Source organism: Ovis canadensis, chromosome 1, assembly GCF_042477335.2.
Source record: "Ovis canadensis isolate MfBH-ARS-UI-01 breed Bighorn chromosome 1, ARS-UI_OviCan_v2, whole genome shotgun sequence".
Classification (NCBI taxonomy): Eukaryota; Metazoa; Chordata; class Mammalia; order Artiodactyla; family Bovidae; genus Ovis; species Ovis canadensis.
In genome coordinates, this window is record NC_091245.1 from 113,224,379 (window position 1) to 113,243,234 (window position 18,856).

The 18,856-nt window shown below is 41.2% G+C and overlaps 1 protein-coding gene across 1 annotated transcript; it reads left to right on the plus strand.

Moving 5' to 3' along the window:
- Positions 1-13,900: 13,900 nt before the first annotated feature.
- Positions 13,901-18,447, plus strand: UFC1 (ubiquitin-fold modifier conjugating enzyme 1). Its single transcript, XM_069546760.1, has 6 exons — positions 13,901-14,907; positions 16,724-16,791; positions 17,028-17,091; positions 17,396-17,472; positions 17,722-17,812; positions 18,011-18,447. The coding sequence occupies exons 1-6, from the start codon at positions 14,785-14,787 to the stop codon at positions 18,089-18,091; spliced, it is 504 nt and encodes a 167-aa protein (XP_069402861.1). The 5' UTR covers positions 13,901-14,784; the 3' UTR covers positions 18,092-18,447.
- The last annotated feature ends 409 nt before the right edge of the window (positions 18,448-18,856 follow it).

Below are 18,856 nucleotides of genomic sequence, written 5' to 3' on the forward strand. Positions count from 1 at the left end.
CCTGGTTTCTGGTTGTCACAGAATCAGAAGGAAGAGAGTGTGTCAAGAGGAGAGAAGTTGTGGATATCCCCAGAAAGGCAGCTAACAGGGAAAGTTAAAAGCTAGCTCCAAACTCAGGTTTCCTGGAAACTTGGCATAAAGGTAAAATCCATATCTTGACCCTTCACTGAATATTATTGCAATTCAACCTCTATGCTATTCCATCATTATATGTCACAGCTGACAACCCCAGTCTTTCAATGTGTCTTCAAGTAAATACCAGTCAATTCTTGCACCATGAATGTTTTCACATTTAAGAATGCTTCCTCTCCCATTCTTTATTAAAGCCCTTAGGCTGCCATCAAGAAAAACTTGTGTTTCCAGAAAGGGTAAAGTTAAGGAATTGAAAGTAGGAATATAGGTTGAGAAGGCCAAGAACTAACTACTGATCACATGGATTTTCCTAAAACCACCCAGATAGGAGGGCTTCCCAGGAGGCGCTAGTGGTAAAGAACCTGCCTGCCAATGCAGGAGACATAAGAGACACAGGTTAGAAACCTGGGTCAGAAGATCCTCTGGAGGAGGGCATGGCAACCCACTCCAGTATTCTTGCCTGGAGAATCCCATGGACAGAGGAGTCTGGCTGCTACAGCCCATAGGGTCTCAAAGAGTCGGACAACTTAAGTGACGTAGCACATCCATACACATACCCAGTCTGGCACAGAGGGATTATTTAATAGGCACAGGAGTTTTCAGTAAGCGGGAGGGATAAAGGACAATAGAGCCAAATGATATAAGCTTCAGAGAAGAAGGAGTTTTTACAAGAGGATGAGAGCATGATCATCTGAAAGTAGCAGTGAACTGTAAAAAGAAGGATGATCCCCTGCCCTGGTTTCCTGCAGGACTAGGAAGAATAAACAGTCTCTACTTTACCAGGTTGAAAGGAAGAGATATCCATTAGAAAAAGCCAAAACTGTCTCTCCCCCCTTCACCACCACCCCATACTGGAACTCTTCCGTTGTGAACAGCGTGTACTCCATCCTCATTTTCTTCAGATAACTCTTTTTCCTAGAGGAAGAGTCATCAGGGCAGAGGTTGCTACCTGTAATGCATGGAATGGGGATGTGCCCCCACCCACATAAGCTCATAAAAGAGACAGGCACTACTTATAATTGAATCGTATTCTCTCCCTATACATATTAGGAAGTGGTTTGATGCCCAGCAATCTTGACATCATGGTGGGAATTCCTTTCCAGGAGCCCATCTCTCTTCCAAACTTAAGCCAACTCCATTTAGAGGATTAGAGAGGAGAGGCCTTCTCTAGTGGTGTGGTGTCTTATCTGCTCAGTGAAGCCTCTGGGGAGATGACCTATCACTCTCTTCGATCACAATGGAAAGATAAAGAAATGACTAGAATTTTTCTTCATTAGGCCTGCAAAGTAATCCCTCTTCCTCTATAGGACTATACCTAATCCTTTTCCCTGGGGCCAAACCTTAACTAAATTTTACAGATTCCAGACATTAAGACGATCCCCTGGCCAGCTGTTCCTAAGTTAGTCCATTCATGACTGCATTCATGACTGTAGGAATGTTTTCTTTTGGGAGTGGGAGCTGGAAATACACTCTTAAAACATGAAGACTTGGGAATTCCCTGGTGGTCTAGTGGTTAGGACTCCACACTTCCACTGCAGGGGGCACAGTTTCAGTCCTTGGTCAGGGAACTTAATATCCCACATACTGCACTGCATGGCCCCAAACAAAAACCATGAATCCTCAGGACTTCCCTGGTGGTCCAGTGGCTAAGAGATCATAATGCCCTTAACAGAGAGCTAAGCAGATTTCCTGAGGTGAAATGGAATAAATGCTAACCAAACCAAGGAGACTGGCATTTGTGCCCACCACTGAGAAAGAAATATTTCAAACACTAAGATTTTTTTTTGTTCAATTCAGTCGCTCAGTGATGTCAGAGTCTTTGCAACCCCATGGACTGGAGCGTGCCAGGCCTCCCTGTCTATCACCAACTCCTGGAGCTTACTCAGACTCATGTCCATTACGTTGGTGATGCCATCCAACCATCTCATCCTGTGTTGTCCCCTTCTCCTCCCACCTTCAATCTTTCCCAGCATCAGGGTCTTTTGAAATGAGTCAGTTCTTCGCATCAGGTGGCCAAAGTACTGGAGTTTCTACTTCAGCATCAGTCCTTCCAATGAGTATTCAGGACTGATTTCCTTTAGGATGGACTTTTGTTGTTGTTGTTAGTTGTAGCTAAACAGTTGTTTCCCTTTTGCTTGAACTGTATGCCATCTCTACAGTTAAAGCAAAAACTTCATCTCTTGTCTAATGTTCTTTTGCCACCCTCTCCTTACTTCAACTAAAAACTCAAAACTCTCTGAGAAGATTGAGAACCCTGTATAGGACTCTCTTGTTCCTCCTCCTTTCATGTCCCTTTCTTTATATCCATCCCTGTCTCTTCCTTGGAGCCTCAACTGAGAGAACATCCCTCTAACTTTCAGGCAGGCCCCCAGGGCCAGGGGAGCCTGGTGGGCTGCCATCTCTGGGGTTGCACAGAGTCAGACACCACTAAAGCAACTTAGCAGCAGCAGCAGCCTCCAATTGAACCCTGGTTTCCATTCTTTTCTACTTCTCAATACACTCTATTCCCACAATTATCTCTTCCTCCATTCGAATCTTTAAACAAACATCCTTCAGTTACCTTTCACATGATCCCATTTCCAGTATGTCCTGCACTTAATTCACTCCAATTTTCGGTGATTAGAAAAGCCTTTTTTTCTGTGCTTAAAAAAAAAGTCTCTTTGTAACTTCCATTTATTGGCTCTGTCTTTTTTTCCTCTGGATCAACACATCAGAGCTAAATGTCAGCCCTTCAGAGAGCTACTATCATCTCCCTACTAAGTATTTTTTTCCAAGTCCAATGGTATTACCACTTAAAATTATAGTAGATCTCTCATCTTTCTTAATCTGAATACTCTATTGAGATTGCTTGGCTCAGTCTATGCTGTTCCCATTTCTGCCAGATTAAAATCTCTTTTTGAGCCAGACATTTCCTTGAATAATTCTATACCCTGTTAGTAACCCATTGTCACAAGTATACTCTTGATGCTTCCAGGCCCGCTTTGATCCCGATGTCATTGCCTGGGCTTTACTCTTGAACTTTATCCTACAGTGACTTGCTGACCTGACAATCCTCTCTAGTTCTTGGTTCCCCATTAACTCTAAGCTGCTCCAATTACTCATTTTCATTTTCACCTAAAACATCATGTTAGCTAATTTCAGTTATACTTCTAGTTCAGTTGCTCAGTCATGTCCAACTCTTTGTGACCTGGTGGACTACAACATGCCAGGCTTCCCTATCCATCACCAGCTCCCAGAGCTTGCGCAAACTCATGTCCATCGAGTTAGTGATGCCATTCAACCATCTCATCCTCTGTCATCTCCTCTCCACCTGCCTTCAGTCTTTCCCAGCATCAAGGTCTTTTCCAATGAGTCAGTTCTTCGCATCAGGTGGCCAAGGTATTGGGAGTTTCAGCTTCAGCATCAGTCCTTCCAGTGAGTATTCAGGACTTATTTCCTTTAGGATTGACTGGTTTGATCTCCTTGCAGTTCAAGGAACCCCCAAGAGTCTTCTCCAACATCACAGTTCATAAGCATCAATTTTTCAGTGCTCAGCTTTCTTTATAGTCCAACTCTTCCATCCATACATGACTACTGGAAAAACCACAGGTTTGATTAGACAGACCTGTGGCTCAGATGGTAAAGCGTCTGTCTACAATGCCGGACACCCGAGTTCAATCCCTGGGTTGGGAAGATCCCCTGGAGAAGGAAATAGCAGCCCACTCCAGGACTATTGCCTGGAAAATCTCATGGACGGCGGAGCCTGGTAGGCTACAGTCCATGGGGTTGCAAAGAGTTGGACCCGACTGAGCGACTTCACTTTCACATTTTTGTTGGTAAAGTAATGACTCTGCTTTTTAATATGCTGTCTAGGTTGGTCATAGCTTTTCTTCCAAGGAGAAGAAAAGGTTAATTTCTAACCTAGCTGTAAGCCTTTAGCTAGAATCCCAGTGTCTCCTGGCTCCTGAATAGAAGAGTAGAGACCACAGTCAGCCACTAAATCCTAAGGATTTGCTGTCTAACATTCTCCTTAACTTGTTTCCTTCATTTGCCACCTCTGACCTTCACTAACAAGACTTTAACTAACTCCGTTAACTTCCCTGAGCTTGTTTTCTCATCTGTAAAAGGAGCATATATAAAATAACATTCATGTCATAGGTCATTGTTTTACAAATTATATTAAATAATATATGTGAGCTGTCAACACAGGGCCTCACTCATTGTAAACACTAGATAAATGTTACCTAATATTTATATGTAACAGTTTTCACCAGTTTTCAGAAATTCAGGAGATTCTTTGTTAATGCTCTCTGCTGCTCCCACAGGGATGACTTTTTCCAAGTCACTGGTTATCCTACAGGCAGGCCGTGACAAAAAAACAGCCCTGTCCTACCAACCCCTCCAGTTAATTAGAGATTTAATTCTCTTTTTAGTTGTTGTTTGGAGAAGGCAATGGCAACCCACTCCAGTACTCTTGCCTGGAAAATCCCATGGACAGAGGAGCCTGGTAGGCTGCAGTCCATGGGGTCACTAAGAGTCGGACGCGACTGAGCGAATTCACTTTCACTTTTCACTTTCATGCATTGGAGAAGGAAATGGCAACCCACTCCAGTGTTCTTGCCTGGAGAATCCCAGGGACAGGGGAGCCTGGTGGGCTGCCATCTATGGGATCACACAGAGTCAGACACGCCTGAAGTGACTTAGCAGCAGCAGCAGCAGTTGTTGTTCAGTCAAATGAAAGTATTTCTGTATTCTAGCAAATTCACTATTTTTTGAAAGAACACATCAGGAAACTGTTAGTTGTTTGTTTGTTTGTTTGTTTGTTTTCCCTGAAATCAATATATGGTGTCTCTGTGATGTTCCTCTAGTCTGCTAGTCTAGTAACACTGACAAGGAAAGTCATCCAGTCATTTTCTTAATATATGTACATTAAGCATTTACTAATGTCAAGTGCTGTTATAGGCATATAGGGTAGGATACACAGCGGTGAATAAACAGACATGGTCCATGTCTTCATGGAGTTTATTGTTTACATGGATGGACTGCCTAAGGAAAGAAAATAGAAAGTATAACATTTTAAACTGAGATAGGTGCTATGAAGGAAAAGAACAGAATGCTGTGACAGAACAGGAATGATCAGGGAAAGCTCTCTTTGAGGAGGTAACGCAGAAGCTGAGACCCAAAGAGCCCAAAGGAGCCAGTGTGCTAGCAGAAGACTAGAATGAGAGCATACATGCTCGGGGCCCAAAGGCAAGGAAGAGCCAACACCTTGGGCGACTGAATCACATCGTGGTGAACCGCTGTTGGCATCTGGGGGTCACTGCTTTCTTTTCTCGTTTATAAAATAATCTTTAATAACTGTTCTATAATTGTAAAAGAATCAATAATCTTAATTGTTTAGTTTCCAGAATTCACCATCTAGAATTTCCCTCTTTGAAAATGTGGACATTTACCGTATTGTGAGTTCTTCAGACCACCTTTGCGGAAAACAATTTCACTTACAAAATATTTCTGAATTCTAGAATACCATGTGTCCAGGCCCTGAACTCATTTAAAATGCTGAGAATCCTGTTATCATTTTAGCTAGTCATCAGTGAAATTATAACTAACAAAAAGAATTTTCCTAACTCATTTTACCTCATTTCTTCATGTTTTCTCCCAAACTAGCTAATTATAAACATTTTTATATAGCCAAAATAATAATGTAATTATCAGTATTGCAGATTATAGCTTATTATATATATAGATATAATCATGAAAATCAACTTTAAAATTATTGCAAGTAATAGAAGTTAGTAAAGGGACTGGGAGAGGAACTGTCATGCAGAAATAAATATCCTTTATATATAAACAATAAACATAATTTTTAAAAGACGCAACAAATCAGATAAAATGCCTAGGAATAACTAAAAAGAAGGGGCAAGATCTGCATAAATGAAATTTTCTTTCCCCCACATTTCAAGGCTTGCAGGATCTTAGTTCCCCAATCAGGAGTTGAACCTGTGCCCTTGGCAGTGAAAGTGCAGAGTCCTTCCAACTGTACTGCCAAGAAATTCCTAGTATGAATGAAATTTTAGAATGCTACCCACATAAAAGAAAACTTGGTCAAATGGAAAGTAACATCATGTTCTCAGAGAACGAGAATATGTAATGATGTCAATTTCCCAAGTTATCTATAAATTTAACATCTAGATAAAAATATAAGCAAGATTTTTAAACTAATTTTAATTCACATGGAAAAATAAGGAAAAAATGAAAGGGAAATTCTGAAAAAGATAAGTAATGACTAAAAGTTAACCCAAATATTAACATGTATTGTAAAGCTACAATAGTTAGGACAGTGGGTTAATGCCCTGTGAATAAGCCAACGGAGGAAAACAAGTGGAAGGTCCAGTGACAGACCCAAATACATAAGAAAATTTTGTATTGATAAATGTTTCACTTTAGATCATTGGAAATATTATACATACCATTTAAAATTAATTCCACATGCATTAATAGCCTATCATAATTAATATAAGATACTAGAAACTAAAACATAGTGATACAGAAAAGGTTGAAAGTAAAAGAATGGGAAAAGATATATTGTGGAAAAATAAACCAAAAGGAAATTATATGACAGATGTAATAGGCTTGAAAGCAAAAGCATTACTAGAAATAAGAACACTTCACTTGAGTAAATCTAGTTTACCTGGAAAGTTTAAAGTTGCATTTAAGTATGAAATTAACTTGAAATTATATATAGCGACAGAACTACAAGGAAAAAATAGACAAATTCACTATCATAACAGGAGATTTAATACACTGCTCTTATTCACTGATAGAGTAAACCTCCTTCAGAACCAATAAAAAATAACATGAGTAGCAAATTTAACTCAACAAGTATAAATATATGTATAGAGCCACTATACTCCAGAACTGCAAATTACAGATTTTTTCAAGCACACTTGGGACATTTTGAAAATTGACCAAATAGTGTATGCTCAGTCATGTCCAACTCTTTGCAACCTCATGGACTGTAGCCTGCAAAACTCCTCTGTCTATGGAATTATCCCAGTGAGAATACTGGAATGGGTTGCCATTTTCTCTTCCAGGGGATCTTTCCAACCCAGGGATCAAGCCCACATCTGGGGCTCCTGCATTGGCCGGCGGATTCTTTACCACTGAGTCACCTGGGAAGCCCTACCTTATACTGCTGCTGCTGCTGCTAAGTCACTTCAGTCGTGTCCGACTCTGTGCGACCCCATACACGGCAGCCCACCAGGCTCCCCCGTCCCTGGGGTTCTCCAGGCAAGAGCACCAGAGTGGGTTGCCATTTCCTTCTCCAATGCAGGAAAGTGAAAAGTGAAAGTGAACTCACCAAGTCGTGTCCAACTCTTGGTGACCCCATGGACTGCAGCCTACTGCAGTAAGGCAAATCTCAACAAATTTCAAAGTTCTGAAGTGATACAAAGTACGTTTCTTGACTTGCAGTTAAGATACAGATCAGTAACAAAAAGGTAACTAGAAGTTATGAAATACACTACTTCTAAGTAGTTCAGTTCAGTTCAATTCAGTCATTCTGTCATGTCTGACTCTGCAACCCCATGAATTGCAGCACGCCAGGCCTCCCTGTCCATCACCAACTCCAGGAGTTCACTCAGACTCACATCCATCGAGTCAGCGATGCCATCCAGCCATCTCATCCTCTTTCGTCCCCTTCTCCTCCTGCCCCCAATCCCTCCCAGCATCAGAGTCTTTTCCAATGAGTCAGCTCTTCACATGAGGTGGCCAAAGTACTGGAGTTTCAGCTTTAGCATCATTCCCTCCAAAGAAATCCCAGGGCTGATCTCCTTTAGGATGGACTGGTTGGATCTCCTTGCAGTCCAAGGGACTCTCAAGAGTCTTCTCCAACACCACAGTTCAAAAGCATCAATTCTTCGACGCTCAGCTTTCTTCACAATCCAACTCTCACATTCATACATGACCACTGGAAAAACCATAGCCTTGACTAGACGGACCAAGTAACCTCCCCCCAAAAAATCACAATTGGAGTTAGAAAATAACTTGAACTGAATGATAATAAAAATACTACATACAAAATGTGGATGTGACTAAAGCTATGCTTATAGGGAAATGTATAGTCTTAAATGAACATATTAGGAAAAAAGAGAAATGAAAGTTCAAAAGCTTTGCATCCGTCTTAAGAACCTATTATAATAGTAAATTAAAACCAAACAAAGTAGAAGAAAAATGTGTGCATAGAGATGTCTAGAAGGATGTGTACTTAAAATGATAGCAGTTTTTTTTTTAATATGGGGTAGGATTTCGAGTTAATTTTATTTTTCTGTATTGTTTAAATAAGCTAGCACAAACAAAGCCATTTTCATTTTAAGAGAAACAGTACTAGAGGAAAACATGGGATAATTTTTAAAAAGTAATATAGACTGTTGTGGTGACTCAATACCAGAAATTTTAAGCAAAAAAAGACTGTGGAAAAAAAGTATTTCCACATGGTTAGAAATACTATGAACAAGAAATAAGACAAACTGAGAAAAATATTTATAACATCACAAATGACTAATCTCTTTAATATATTTTTTAAAAACTCATAAAATCAGTAAGAAAAAACAAATGACAATTTTAAAGGAGCAAAGGATATAAGAATTTATAGAAAATGAAACACAAATGAATCCTGAACCTATGAAAAAATATTGGACCTTACTCAGAATGAGAAATAGACTCTAAAATTGTCTTGAGATTCTACTTCAGTCATGAAATTGGCAAAAAGAACTCTGTTGTTAACACTGATTTTTTTTTTTAAGGAGGGGAAACTTGTAATTTCATATATTGCTAATAGTAATATAAATTGGTTTAATTTTTATAGGGGACAATTTTTAACAAATTGCCTTTTATAGAGGCAATATTTAACAAATTTAAAAAAGCACAAATCTTTTGAGGCAACAGTACTATATCTGGGTATTTATTACATGTGTACAAAGTGATGAGTAGACAAAGCTATTAACTGCAGTACTGTTTGTAATAAATAGCAAAAGACAATTTAAATATACCTCCTGAGCGTCTTGCTGAAAAAATTACGTAGATCCATAAAATGGGATGCATCTACCAAAGAAGAAGAAAGAGTGGGAGGGGAAAGAATGAGGTTGTTTAATTATGTATTAATATAGAACAGTCTCCAAGATATTTACTCAATGAAAAAAAAGCAGAAATTTGAACAGTATACTATGACTTATATAGAGTTCGGAGAAGGCAATGGCACCCCACTCCAGTACTCTTGCCTGGAAAATCCCATGGACAGAGGAGCCTGGTGGGCTGCAGTCCATGGGGTCGCTGGGAGTTGGACAAGACTGAGCGACTTCATTTTCACTTTTCACTTTCATGCATTGGAGAAGGAAATGGCAACCCACTCCAGTGTTCTTGCCTGGAGAATCCCGGGGACGGGGCAGCCTGGTGGGCTGCCGTCTATGGGGTCGCACAGAGTCAGACACGACTGAAGCGACTTAGCAGCAGCAGCATATAAAGAGTTTTCAAAGAAGGTATATGTGTGTATATGTATAAGTGCATAGACTATATCTGGAAGGATATACAGAGAGCTAGTTGGAGAGGAGAGCCCTGGGGATGAGGACTAAGTAGCCAAGGAATGGGATTAGAGGGACACTCACATTCACATTACATTACAGACTTACACTGCACTCTATAGCATTTTTTATCTTTTGAATTTTGAGCAGGTGCCTGTATTTGTAAGTATTTTGAAGCTACGTCTGTGTATAATTTTGTTTTGTGATTTTATGCTTATTTTATAAATCTTTCTATATAGCATATTGCATATAATTAAGTCCTGCTAGGCGCTTTCTTCCGTCTTCTCTTATAAACAATGATCTGGATATTTGCTGTCCTTTAATATACTACTTTATTCCCTCATGACTTGCTGACTTACAGATGCTCCTCTTTCTGCCTAGAATGCCCCATTTGCCCTGCTCTCTCCTTCTCTGCACAGTCAATATGCTCACCCTAAGGGGTCCAGTTCAGGTGCTATCAGCCTTCCTGATTCTCTCAGGCGTATGTGCTTGGACTATACTGTGAACATGTCCAGAACAGAGATTTATTTTATGGTAACTGACTACTTATTAATTTCTCCTCCCCAAAGAATATGTATTTTCATCTTTATTAACCAAATCCTCTGACACCCCAACCCTTGCCAAGATCTTCCTTTGAACTCAAAGTCCATAGTTCTGTAATCTCTAGGGGTGATATTAACACCTCAGAGAGTCCTGTGCACACTTCAGCCCATTCCAGGGAGGCGGCTGGTTGTCCCATTTATGTTTCTGCAGCTCTACTGTTTGTTTCTGCAGTCTCTCTTTGTGTTTTGATAACTGTCTGCCCTTTAAGGGCAATGAATAGCCCTCGAATACCAACTCTGACCTCTCAGATCACTGCTACTAATTTCACGTTGGCCCAGAAATGGTAGAAAGATGGGTATGGATGTGATCTCTAGAGCCAGACTGTGCTTGGGACTGAATGCCAATTCTACCATTTAGTGGCTGTGTGATATAGGGCTTTCTTTTATTGAGCCCAACTTCAGTTGGGTTCTTCAGTTTTTTCAAATGTAAATGAAGCTAATGAAGTAACTATATTAAGATTGTTGCCAGAATTAAAGGATCTAATTTTTTTTTTAACATTTAGGACACTGCCTAGCACATTATAAGCATTGTATAATTTTTTTTTAATCATTCTCTCCACCAAGTTCTCTCAGTGTTATAAGAATTCTTTGCTGAAGTCTCCAGAATAATTAAAGGCAATAACAAAAGGGAAAAAGTTTTCCGAACTGGTTACCCATCTATACTGATCCTCTATAGGGTGGTTCCCTCTCCTCACCATTCTGAGCTATATTCTCTGAGAATATTACAGTCCAGACTAACCCCTTTAAAATCAGAATGAGGAAAAACTTAAATTCCTCCCCTAGTCCAAAGTTTATTTCCCTAATACAGTATTTCTCGTTTCATCCCAAGGCCTACCTTTCTCCACGATGACTGACCATGGGATTTTCAACTACTTTCAGGGGCACCCTCGTGTACCCAACAGTACTATCCCATCAAAACCATGGTCTGATGTCAGTACACTTCCCAGAATTGAAATTTCCAGTCATTTCTGTCCAATTCCTTTTTATAGCTGTTTTAGGAAAATTTCCTTCAGGGCAAGTACTCTGCCTGCCTTATGCACTACTGTATTTCCAATGCCTGAATGTAGTAAGAACTCCATAAATGCACGAATTGTGCATGAATGAGCTCTTCCTTTGGAAAAAAGATGAAGCTCAGGCCTACACACTCTTTTTTCAGTCTTCTCAATCTTACCTTCTGATCTCTTGTAAGAAATACTTTAACTAAAATAAGCTAAATTGAAAATTTTAAATGAAACATTTCTCTAAAATAAATATACTTTACAGAAATACAACTATGCTTACAATAGAGACAGCTTTTTATCATGCATTATGAGCTCTGCTTTACAAAGTGGTCTAATAAAGTGAGTTGTCATTTTTTTAAAATAAGATACAGATTTAGGGAGACAGCTTTTCTGATGCTTACCTAACTCATCAAGAAATTCTTTTATTTTAAAAATACTGGTTGAGCACTTAGCTTGTGCCAGGCACCACACTATTATTGTATAAACAAGATTGATACACAGTCTTTACTGTGAGTTTCCAGTCTTTCACAACAATTAAACAATAAAGTGTGATAAATCATTACCATAGGGGAAGTATTCTAAGGCTAGAGGTCTCTGACTGCACTTGAACAAGAACATTTCTGCATTGATCATTTTTGTATTTTGAGATTCCAAGTGAGAGTTTGCTTGTTAAACTAGCTCTAGTATTACAAAAAGTTTGAAAATCACTGCCATATAGTTAACGTGAATTTCATCCTGAAAGTCTATTATGTGAATGCATGAAGAGACACCACACTCATGCCACAGCTAGACAGTCTATGTAATACAACGAAAGATCGCGTGTGATGCAACAAAGATCCCACGTGCCATGCTAAGATCTGACACAACCAAATAAACATAAGTAAAATAAAAATGAAAAGCTCGCATATATAGTCAAAATCACCCTATAAACACTACTATCCTTTCATAGGTGAGGACATGCAGCTCACAGAGATAGAGTAACTCACCAAAGTCTGGCCCTCCCCTACTTTACTCAGGAATAATTGACAAATATATATTTTTAAAATCATGGCTTGATCTACATCTGCATGTATATGTCATATGCATTTGGCGAATACACATGCACGCGCGAGCACATATACGAATGATTAGCAAAATCAATATCCATATCCATCACTTCACATAGTCAACACATGTGTGGTTAAGAATGCGTAAGATTGGACTTCCCTGCTGGTACAGTGGATGAGAATCTGCCTGAAATGCATGGGACATGGGTTCAGTTCCTGGTGTGGGAAGATTCCACGTGCCATGGAGCAGCTGAAGTCCATGTGCCACAACTACTGAGCTGACATACTGCAATTTCTGAAGCCCGTGCACCTAGAGCCTGTGCTCCACAGGAGACGCCACCAGTGAGAAGCCCATGCACCACAACAAAAAGTAGCTCCTGCTTACCCACACACTGCAACTAGAGAAAGCCCATCTGTGGTCACCGTGTGGTGGTGGTGGTGGTGGTGGTGGTGGTTTAGTCACTAAGTGGTATCCAACTCTTGTGACCCCGTGGACTGTAGCCACTAGGCTCTTCTATCCATGGGATTTCCCGAGCAAGAATACTGGAGTGGATTGCCATTTCCTTCTCCAGGGCATCTTCCTGACCCAGGGATTAAACCTGAGTCTCCTGCATTGAAGGTGGATTTACCGCTGAGCCAGCTGTACATTAAATCCTCAGAATGTATTCTTTTTATAACACTGTGCATCCAATTTGACCTACATTTCCCTATTTCTCCTCCTTCTCCAAATTCTTATGACAATCAAATTGCATGCCTCATTGCAAATCACTGCTCTCCACCAAACCACAAAGCCCACACTCAAAATGGAATAAATATTTATTTCTCCAGGAGAGAAAACTCTAGTGAGATACTACAAAGCTTTGCCTTAGCCTTATCCAATATCCAATATTTTAAAGAAAGAAACATATTGCATGCTAATAAAAGATAAAAATTACATCATCATCTCAGTGAATAAAGAAAAAGCATTCGGGGTGGGGGGGGAACACTCCCATTCATGATAAAAACCTTCAGCACTAGGGAGAGAAGGGAACTTCCTTAACCTGATAAAGAGCACCCGTGAAAAGCCTATAGAGAATAGCATACTTAAAAAACAAAGACAATGCTTTCCTCCCTGAAATCAGAACAAGACAAGGGTGTCTGCGCTCAGCATTGTACTGGAGGCTTCAGCCATAAGAAATTAAATTTGTAGATAAACTATAGAATTTCATGATTAATAGGATTGGATCCAAAATTACAGCTAAAAGTTGCAATGATTAACGCTGCAAACAAGACATGTAAGTTAAGGCCAAAAATAATGTGCTTCTGTTTAAAAACCAACTGGAAGATACAAAATTCTGAAAAAGGACTACTGGGTACCTACTGTGTGCCATGCACTGGAGATAAGAGACTTGATTCCCTCCTAGATTTGTTAATTCCAGACCCCAAAATGACTAGGCTAGACGAAGGCAAGTTTTCTAGCGGCCTTTCAACAACTTTGGCATTTATTAAGAATTCTCTAATTCAATTGTGTTAACTCTTTCGGGCTGAGACTGTATATACTTTGATTCTCCATGGTTTCCAGTAACTTTCAAGAGTTTAATACCTTCCTAATGGATGACTTTAAATGCTTTTGAACTGCGGTGTTGGAGAAGACTCTTGGGAATAACTTGTTCTGCAAAGAGATCAAATTAGTCCATCCTAAAGGAAATCAGTCCTGAATATTCATTGGAAGGACTGATGCTGAAGCTGAAACTCCAATACTTTGGCCACCTGCTGCGAAAAACTGACTCATTTGAAAAGACCGATGCTGGGAATGATCGAAAGCGGGAGGAGAAGGGGACAACAGAGGATGAGATGGTTGGATGGCATCACCAACTTAATGGACATGAGTTTGAGTAAGCTCCAGGAGTTGGTGATAGACAGTGAGGCCTGGCATGCTCCAGTCCATGGGGTCGCAAAGAGTCGGACACGACTGAGCGACTGAACTGAACTGAACTGAACTGAATGGAAGACTACAGCAGTGGCTCCTTGCTACCTCAGCCTAACAACAAGGAAGTTAAGGAAGTTTAATCAAAGCTGAAACAGGTGACTCGCGCATTTTAGGATGACAGGAACCAGAAGAGCGCCTACAATTGCCTGAAATTCTAACAATTCTTCAAGTGCCCAGAAGGGTTTTCTGAGATTACGTCTCTGAGCATGAGCGGAAGTCACCCTTTGAGCAATCTACTGTTAAATGATAGGTGCCATATCCAGGACATAGTCATCCGTTTCCATTCTTTTCTCCTCGTTGCACCCACAAGCAGGTGATCCGGTGACAAATTTGTCTTCGTTACTAGAAAATAAAGATCGTAGTTAGCGAAGTTTTAAGGCAGCCAACTCCCCATCTTCCCATAGTAAAGATGGAGGCGCCCTGAATGTAAACTACAGGTAATACCACTTCCGTGTTTCTCTTGTGCCCTGGTCTAAGATGGCGGACGAGGCCACCCGGCGAGTCGTGTCTGAGATCCCGGTGCTGAAGACCAACGCTGGACCTCGAGATCGGGAGTTGTGGGTGCAGAGACTCAAGGAGGAATATCAGTCTCTTATACGGGTCAGTTGTGCTTCTACTGTCAACCGCGTCGTAAAAGGTTTGCGGGTAATCAGGTGTCCATCGGAATAGGCTCCGTATGGAATCTACTTCCGGTTTTAAAGTGTAACTTACAAATTCAAAGATACTGGATGACTTCGGGGCTGGGGGACTTAAGGAGCCGCGGTGGGGAGGAGGCAGAAGAGACTCAAGTTAGGAACTACAGTGGGGCCAGATTTTCTTCCTGAAAGCAGCAGTAATTTTAGGGATACGCGGCCCAGGAAAATGACGTGTCCTTCTGGCCCCAGGTGATTGCACTCCTGGATGTAGGGGAGGTGGTCTTAAGGATTTCTTAGAGCCCTAAGTCCGGGCCTGAGTCCCTCCGCTCTTTCACTTGTCCTAAGGTAGGAATACATGTTAGATCGAAAAATTAAAGTAGGTATTAGTTGCAGAGAGATGAGGAGCTCAGCTCAGTTAGGAATGAACCGTTTTTTCAGCTAATCTCCGTTCTGTGGAAAGAATTTGACTTCTTGCGGTGGTCTCTGTTTCAAAGGTTTCCTGATGCATGTATTCACTAAAAAATAAATTTAAAAAATAATGTACATCTAGTACCTAGGAGGGGCATCCAAAGCCGAATAAAGTGGAGCCTACCGATGGACAGAAACATATTATTATAATACATAAGGTGGAGAAAGAAGGAGAAGGAATCTGAGAAATTGCTAGGATGTTTTGAAGCAGGAGGTGAGATAGCTAAATCTAGCCTGGGTCTGGTCAGGGAAGGCTTTCTAGAAGAGGCAATGCTTGAGCTGAGACTGAAAGGGTAAACATAAGTTAGCCTTATAAAAAACGAGCATAAGAGAAGAACATTCAAGGCAAAAGGAACAGCATGAGCAAAGTTATGGAAGCTAGAAATACATGACCTATATGAAGAAACACAAGTAGTTCAGAGTTGTTAGAGCATCAGGGTGTGTCAGGGAGTGGTAGATAAGACTTAATAAATAGATTGGAACTCTTGAATTCTATCTTGGAGGCATTGGGATAGATACCTTTAAAGGATGTTAACCAGAGGATGTTAACATGATGAGATTTGGCTTTAGATCAATCACTGGCAGGAGAGAGGAAAACAGAATTGGCAGGGCTAAGGCTGAAGTTTGGAGGCTGTCATTCCAGGCAAAAGAAAAGTGATGATATAAATTCAGCAGTTATGGTAAAGAGAGGCAGACTTGAAGAATATTCAGAAGGTAAAATCAGCAGAATATCATAAAAGATTGGTTTGTAAAGGAGAAGGAGGCTTAAGGATGATTTCCAGGTTTTTAGCGTGGGTGACTGCACGCTAATACTGCCAATGGAGATTGGTGCGGTGGAGAAACAAGTCTGAAGGACTAGGGGGAAACTCACACTGCCAAGTTTGAATTGTACCTGTGGAATGAAGGTAGAAGTTTCAAAATACATTTGGATATAGACTTTGAAGCTCTGAGAAAAGCTCTAGTTTAAAGGTAAAGATTTAGAAGTTATCAGCATATGAGTGCTAGTCAAAATCAGGACAAAATGAAGTCTTGGGAAGGAATATGCCATAAAATGAGTTGTCGCTGACATTGTCGGAAGTGAGAAGAAAAGCCAGGCAACATCATAAAGTGTTTTGTGCCTGTTAAATTGAGTAGAACCCAAGCATTCTATTCTCTGTTCTGCGCAAGTCCCCTACTTACCAATATGGCTTTGACTTCAACTTATGTCAGAAAAGTTGGGTAAACAGAGAGTAAGTAATCACACTTCTTTTGAGGGAAGACGTACTCCCCTTGGCCCCAATTCCCCCCTCAAAGACCTCATTCTCTGCTTTTAGTATGTGGAGAACAACAAGAATGCGGACAATGACTGGTTCCGACTGGAGTCCAACAAGGAAGGGACTCGGTAGGCAGACCCTCTTGGGAGGTGTGGTGGTGGGGATCTTATATAGCTTAAGCATTCCGGTGTCCCAGAACCCACTCTCAGGCCTTTCCTGCCCCCTTCTAGTCTTCAATCCCACAACTCCAGAGTCCCCAATTCCCAACTTATGAGTCTCCCAGGCTGGTCACCTAAGCCAAAAAGATGTCATATGAGTATTAGAAGAATGGGAAAATTGGACTGAGGCTTGGTTTCTGTTATAGGTGGTTTGGAAAATGCTGGTACATCCATGACCTCCTCAAATATGAGTTTGACATCGAGTTTGACGTGAGTATGATGGAGTGGTAGTTAATGGAGGTTAGTAGAGGACGAGGGATTAGGTGATTCTTAACAAGCTAACCTTTCTTGGAGGGACCAAAGAAAACTTTTTAAATGGGAGGGAAAATCTTAATAAGGTTTGAAACAAGCATGGGTTTTAATTACTTATCTCCATGTCCAGAACCCTGCTGTGTAACTGCTGCTTGGGGGAGTTTGCAGAACCTTTCATTTCAACCAAGAAATGTGTATATCTGATTAGATTAGTTCCTTTCTATTCTGCTTCTGTCATATTAAAGCCTTGTAATTCTTCCAGATTCCTATCACATATCCCGCTACTGCTCCAGAAATTGCAGTACCTGAACTAGATGGAAAAACAGCAAAGATGTACAGGTAGGACTGAACAGGAGATGGGAAAAGGTCAAAGAAGGCCTTGGTGAAGAGCTTGCCAAGATAGAAATTTTCTCATAGTCTGCAGACCTAGAGAAATTCCACATCTCCCTCTGCCAAGCCTGGGCAAAGCACTTAGATGACCTTGTTCTCAGTTCTGATCCCCAGCAGTCTTCCTGTGCTCTCAAGAATCTGCTTTGCTTTGTGGAGTACCTTGCATGTCAACACCTTCTGATCTTGTTCCTCTCATAGGGGTGGCAAAATATGTCTGACTGATCACTTTAAGCCTTTGTGGGCCAGGAATGTGCCTAAGTTTGGACTAGCTCATCTCATGGCTCTGGGGGTAAGTTTGGAGTATTTGGTATATAAGAGGGGAAGGGGTTTGGTCCTGAGCGATATAAGAAAAGTGAGAGTAAACATGGAATAATAGTGTTTTGCTTTGGGTATGTTCTCCTAGACTATCTCTAGGAAGGAGCTTCTGGTGGAATACAAGGCATTGACTGGCTGGTAGTAATCTCACAGGGTCTCCCTTGTATTGCAGCTGGGTCCATGGCTGGCAGTGGAAATCCCCGATCTGATTCAGAAGGGAGTGATTCAGCATAAAGAGAAATGCAGCCAATGAAGGATCAAGCCACTGAGGCAGGACAGAGGGACCTTTGATAGGCTGCGGTTCCTGTTTTCCTGTGCATCATTCTTCTTACTCATCTAACTGCTTCCCCTGACACCCTTTCACCCATAATTGTTACTAAGTAGCTGCAGCAGACACTGCTGGAAAAAACAACATTGCTACTGGATTTCTGAAGTTGGGCTACAGAGGAAGAGGAAAAACTAGAGCCTTGAAAAACCAAGAGGCAATTTCTATCCCTTCCCTAGGTGGAGCACTGCGAGGTCTAGAGGGATAGGGGGTGACCAAAAGTGGATACATAGTCTTTCTGGTTTCTGGAGATAACTCATCAATAAAAGCTGCTTTCTTTGGTGGCTTGTGGCTCTCATTGGTGGCTGTAATAGTGGGTGAGTAGCCTACGGGTCAGCAGGCTACCACCCAAGGCACATGTACGACCATCCTAGTTCAGGGGGGAGGGGGAAATGGAGGAAGCTCTGATCTGGACCAGAATGAAAGGAAATCCTGACTGCTGTCCCTGCTGCTGAAATCTGCTCATGTGCTTGAGCAGGGAGCCTCCTGCTTCGGCCTGCAAGATGACTGAGGACTGGTTTTGCAGGGCCAGTATTCCCTGCCCTCCGAGGAGCTTCCAATCCCTATGTGGATACTTCTCTTCTGTGGACTGGACCCTGCATTCGCATCCCTGCTCCCTGGGAAGGTCTGTGCTGCAAGCCGGGGGGGCCATACAACGATTGTCAGGTTTATATCCTCTAGGGCCACGAGATG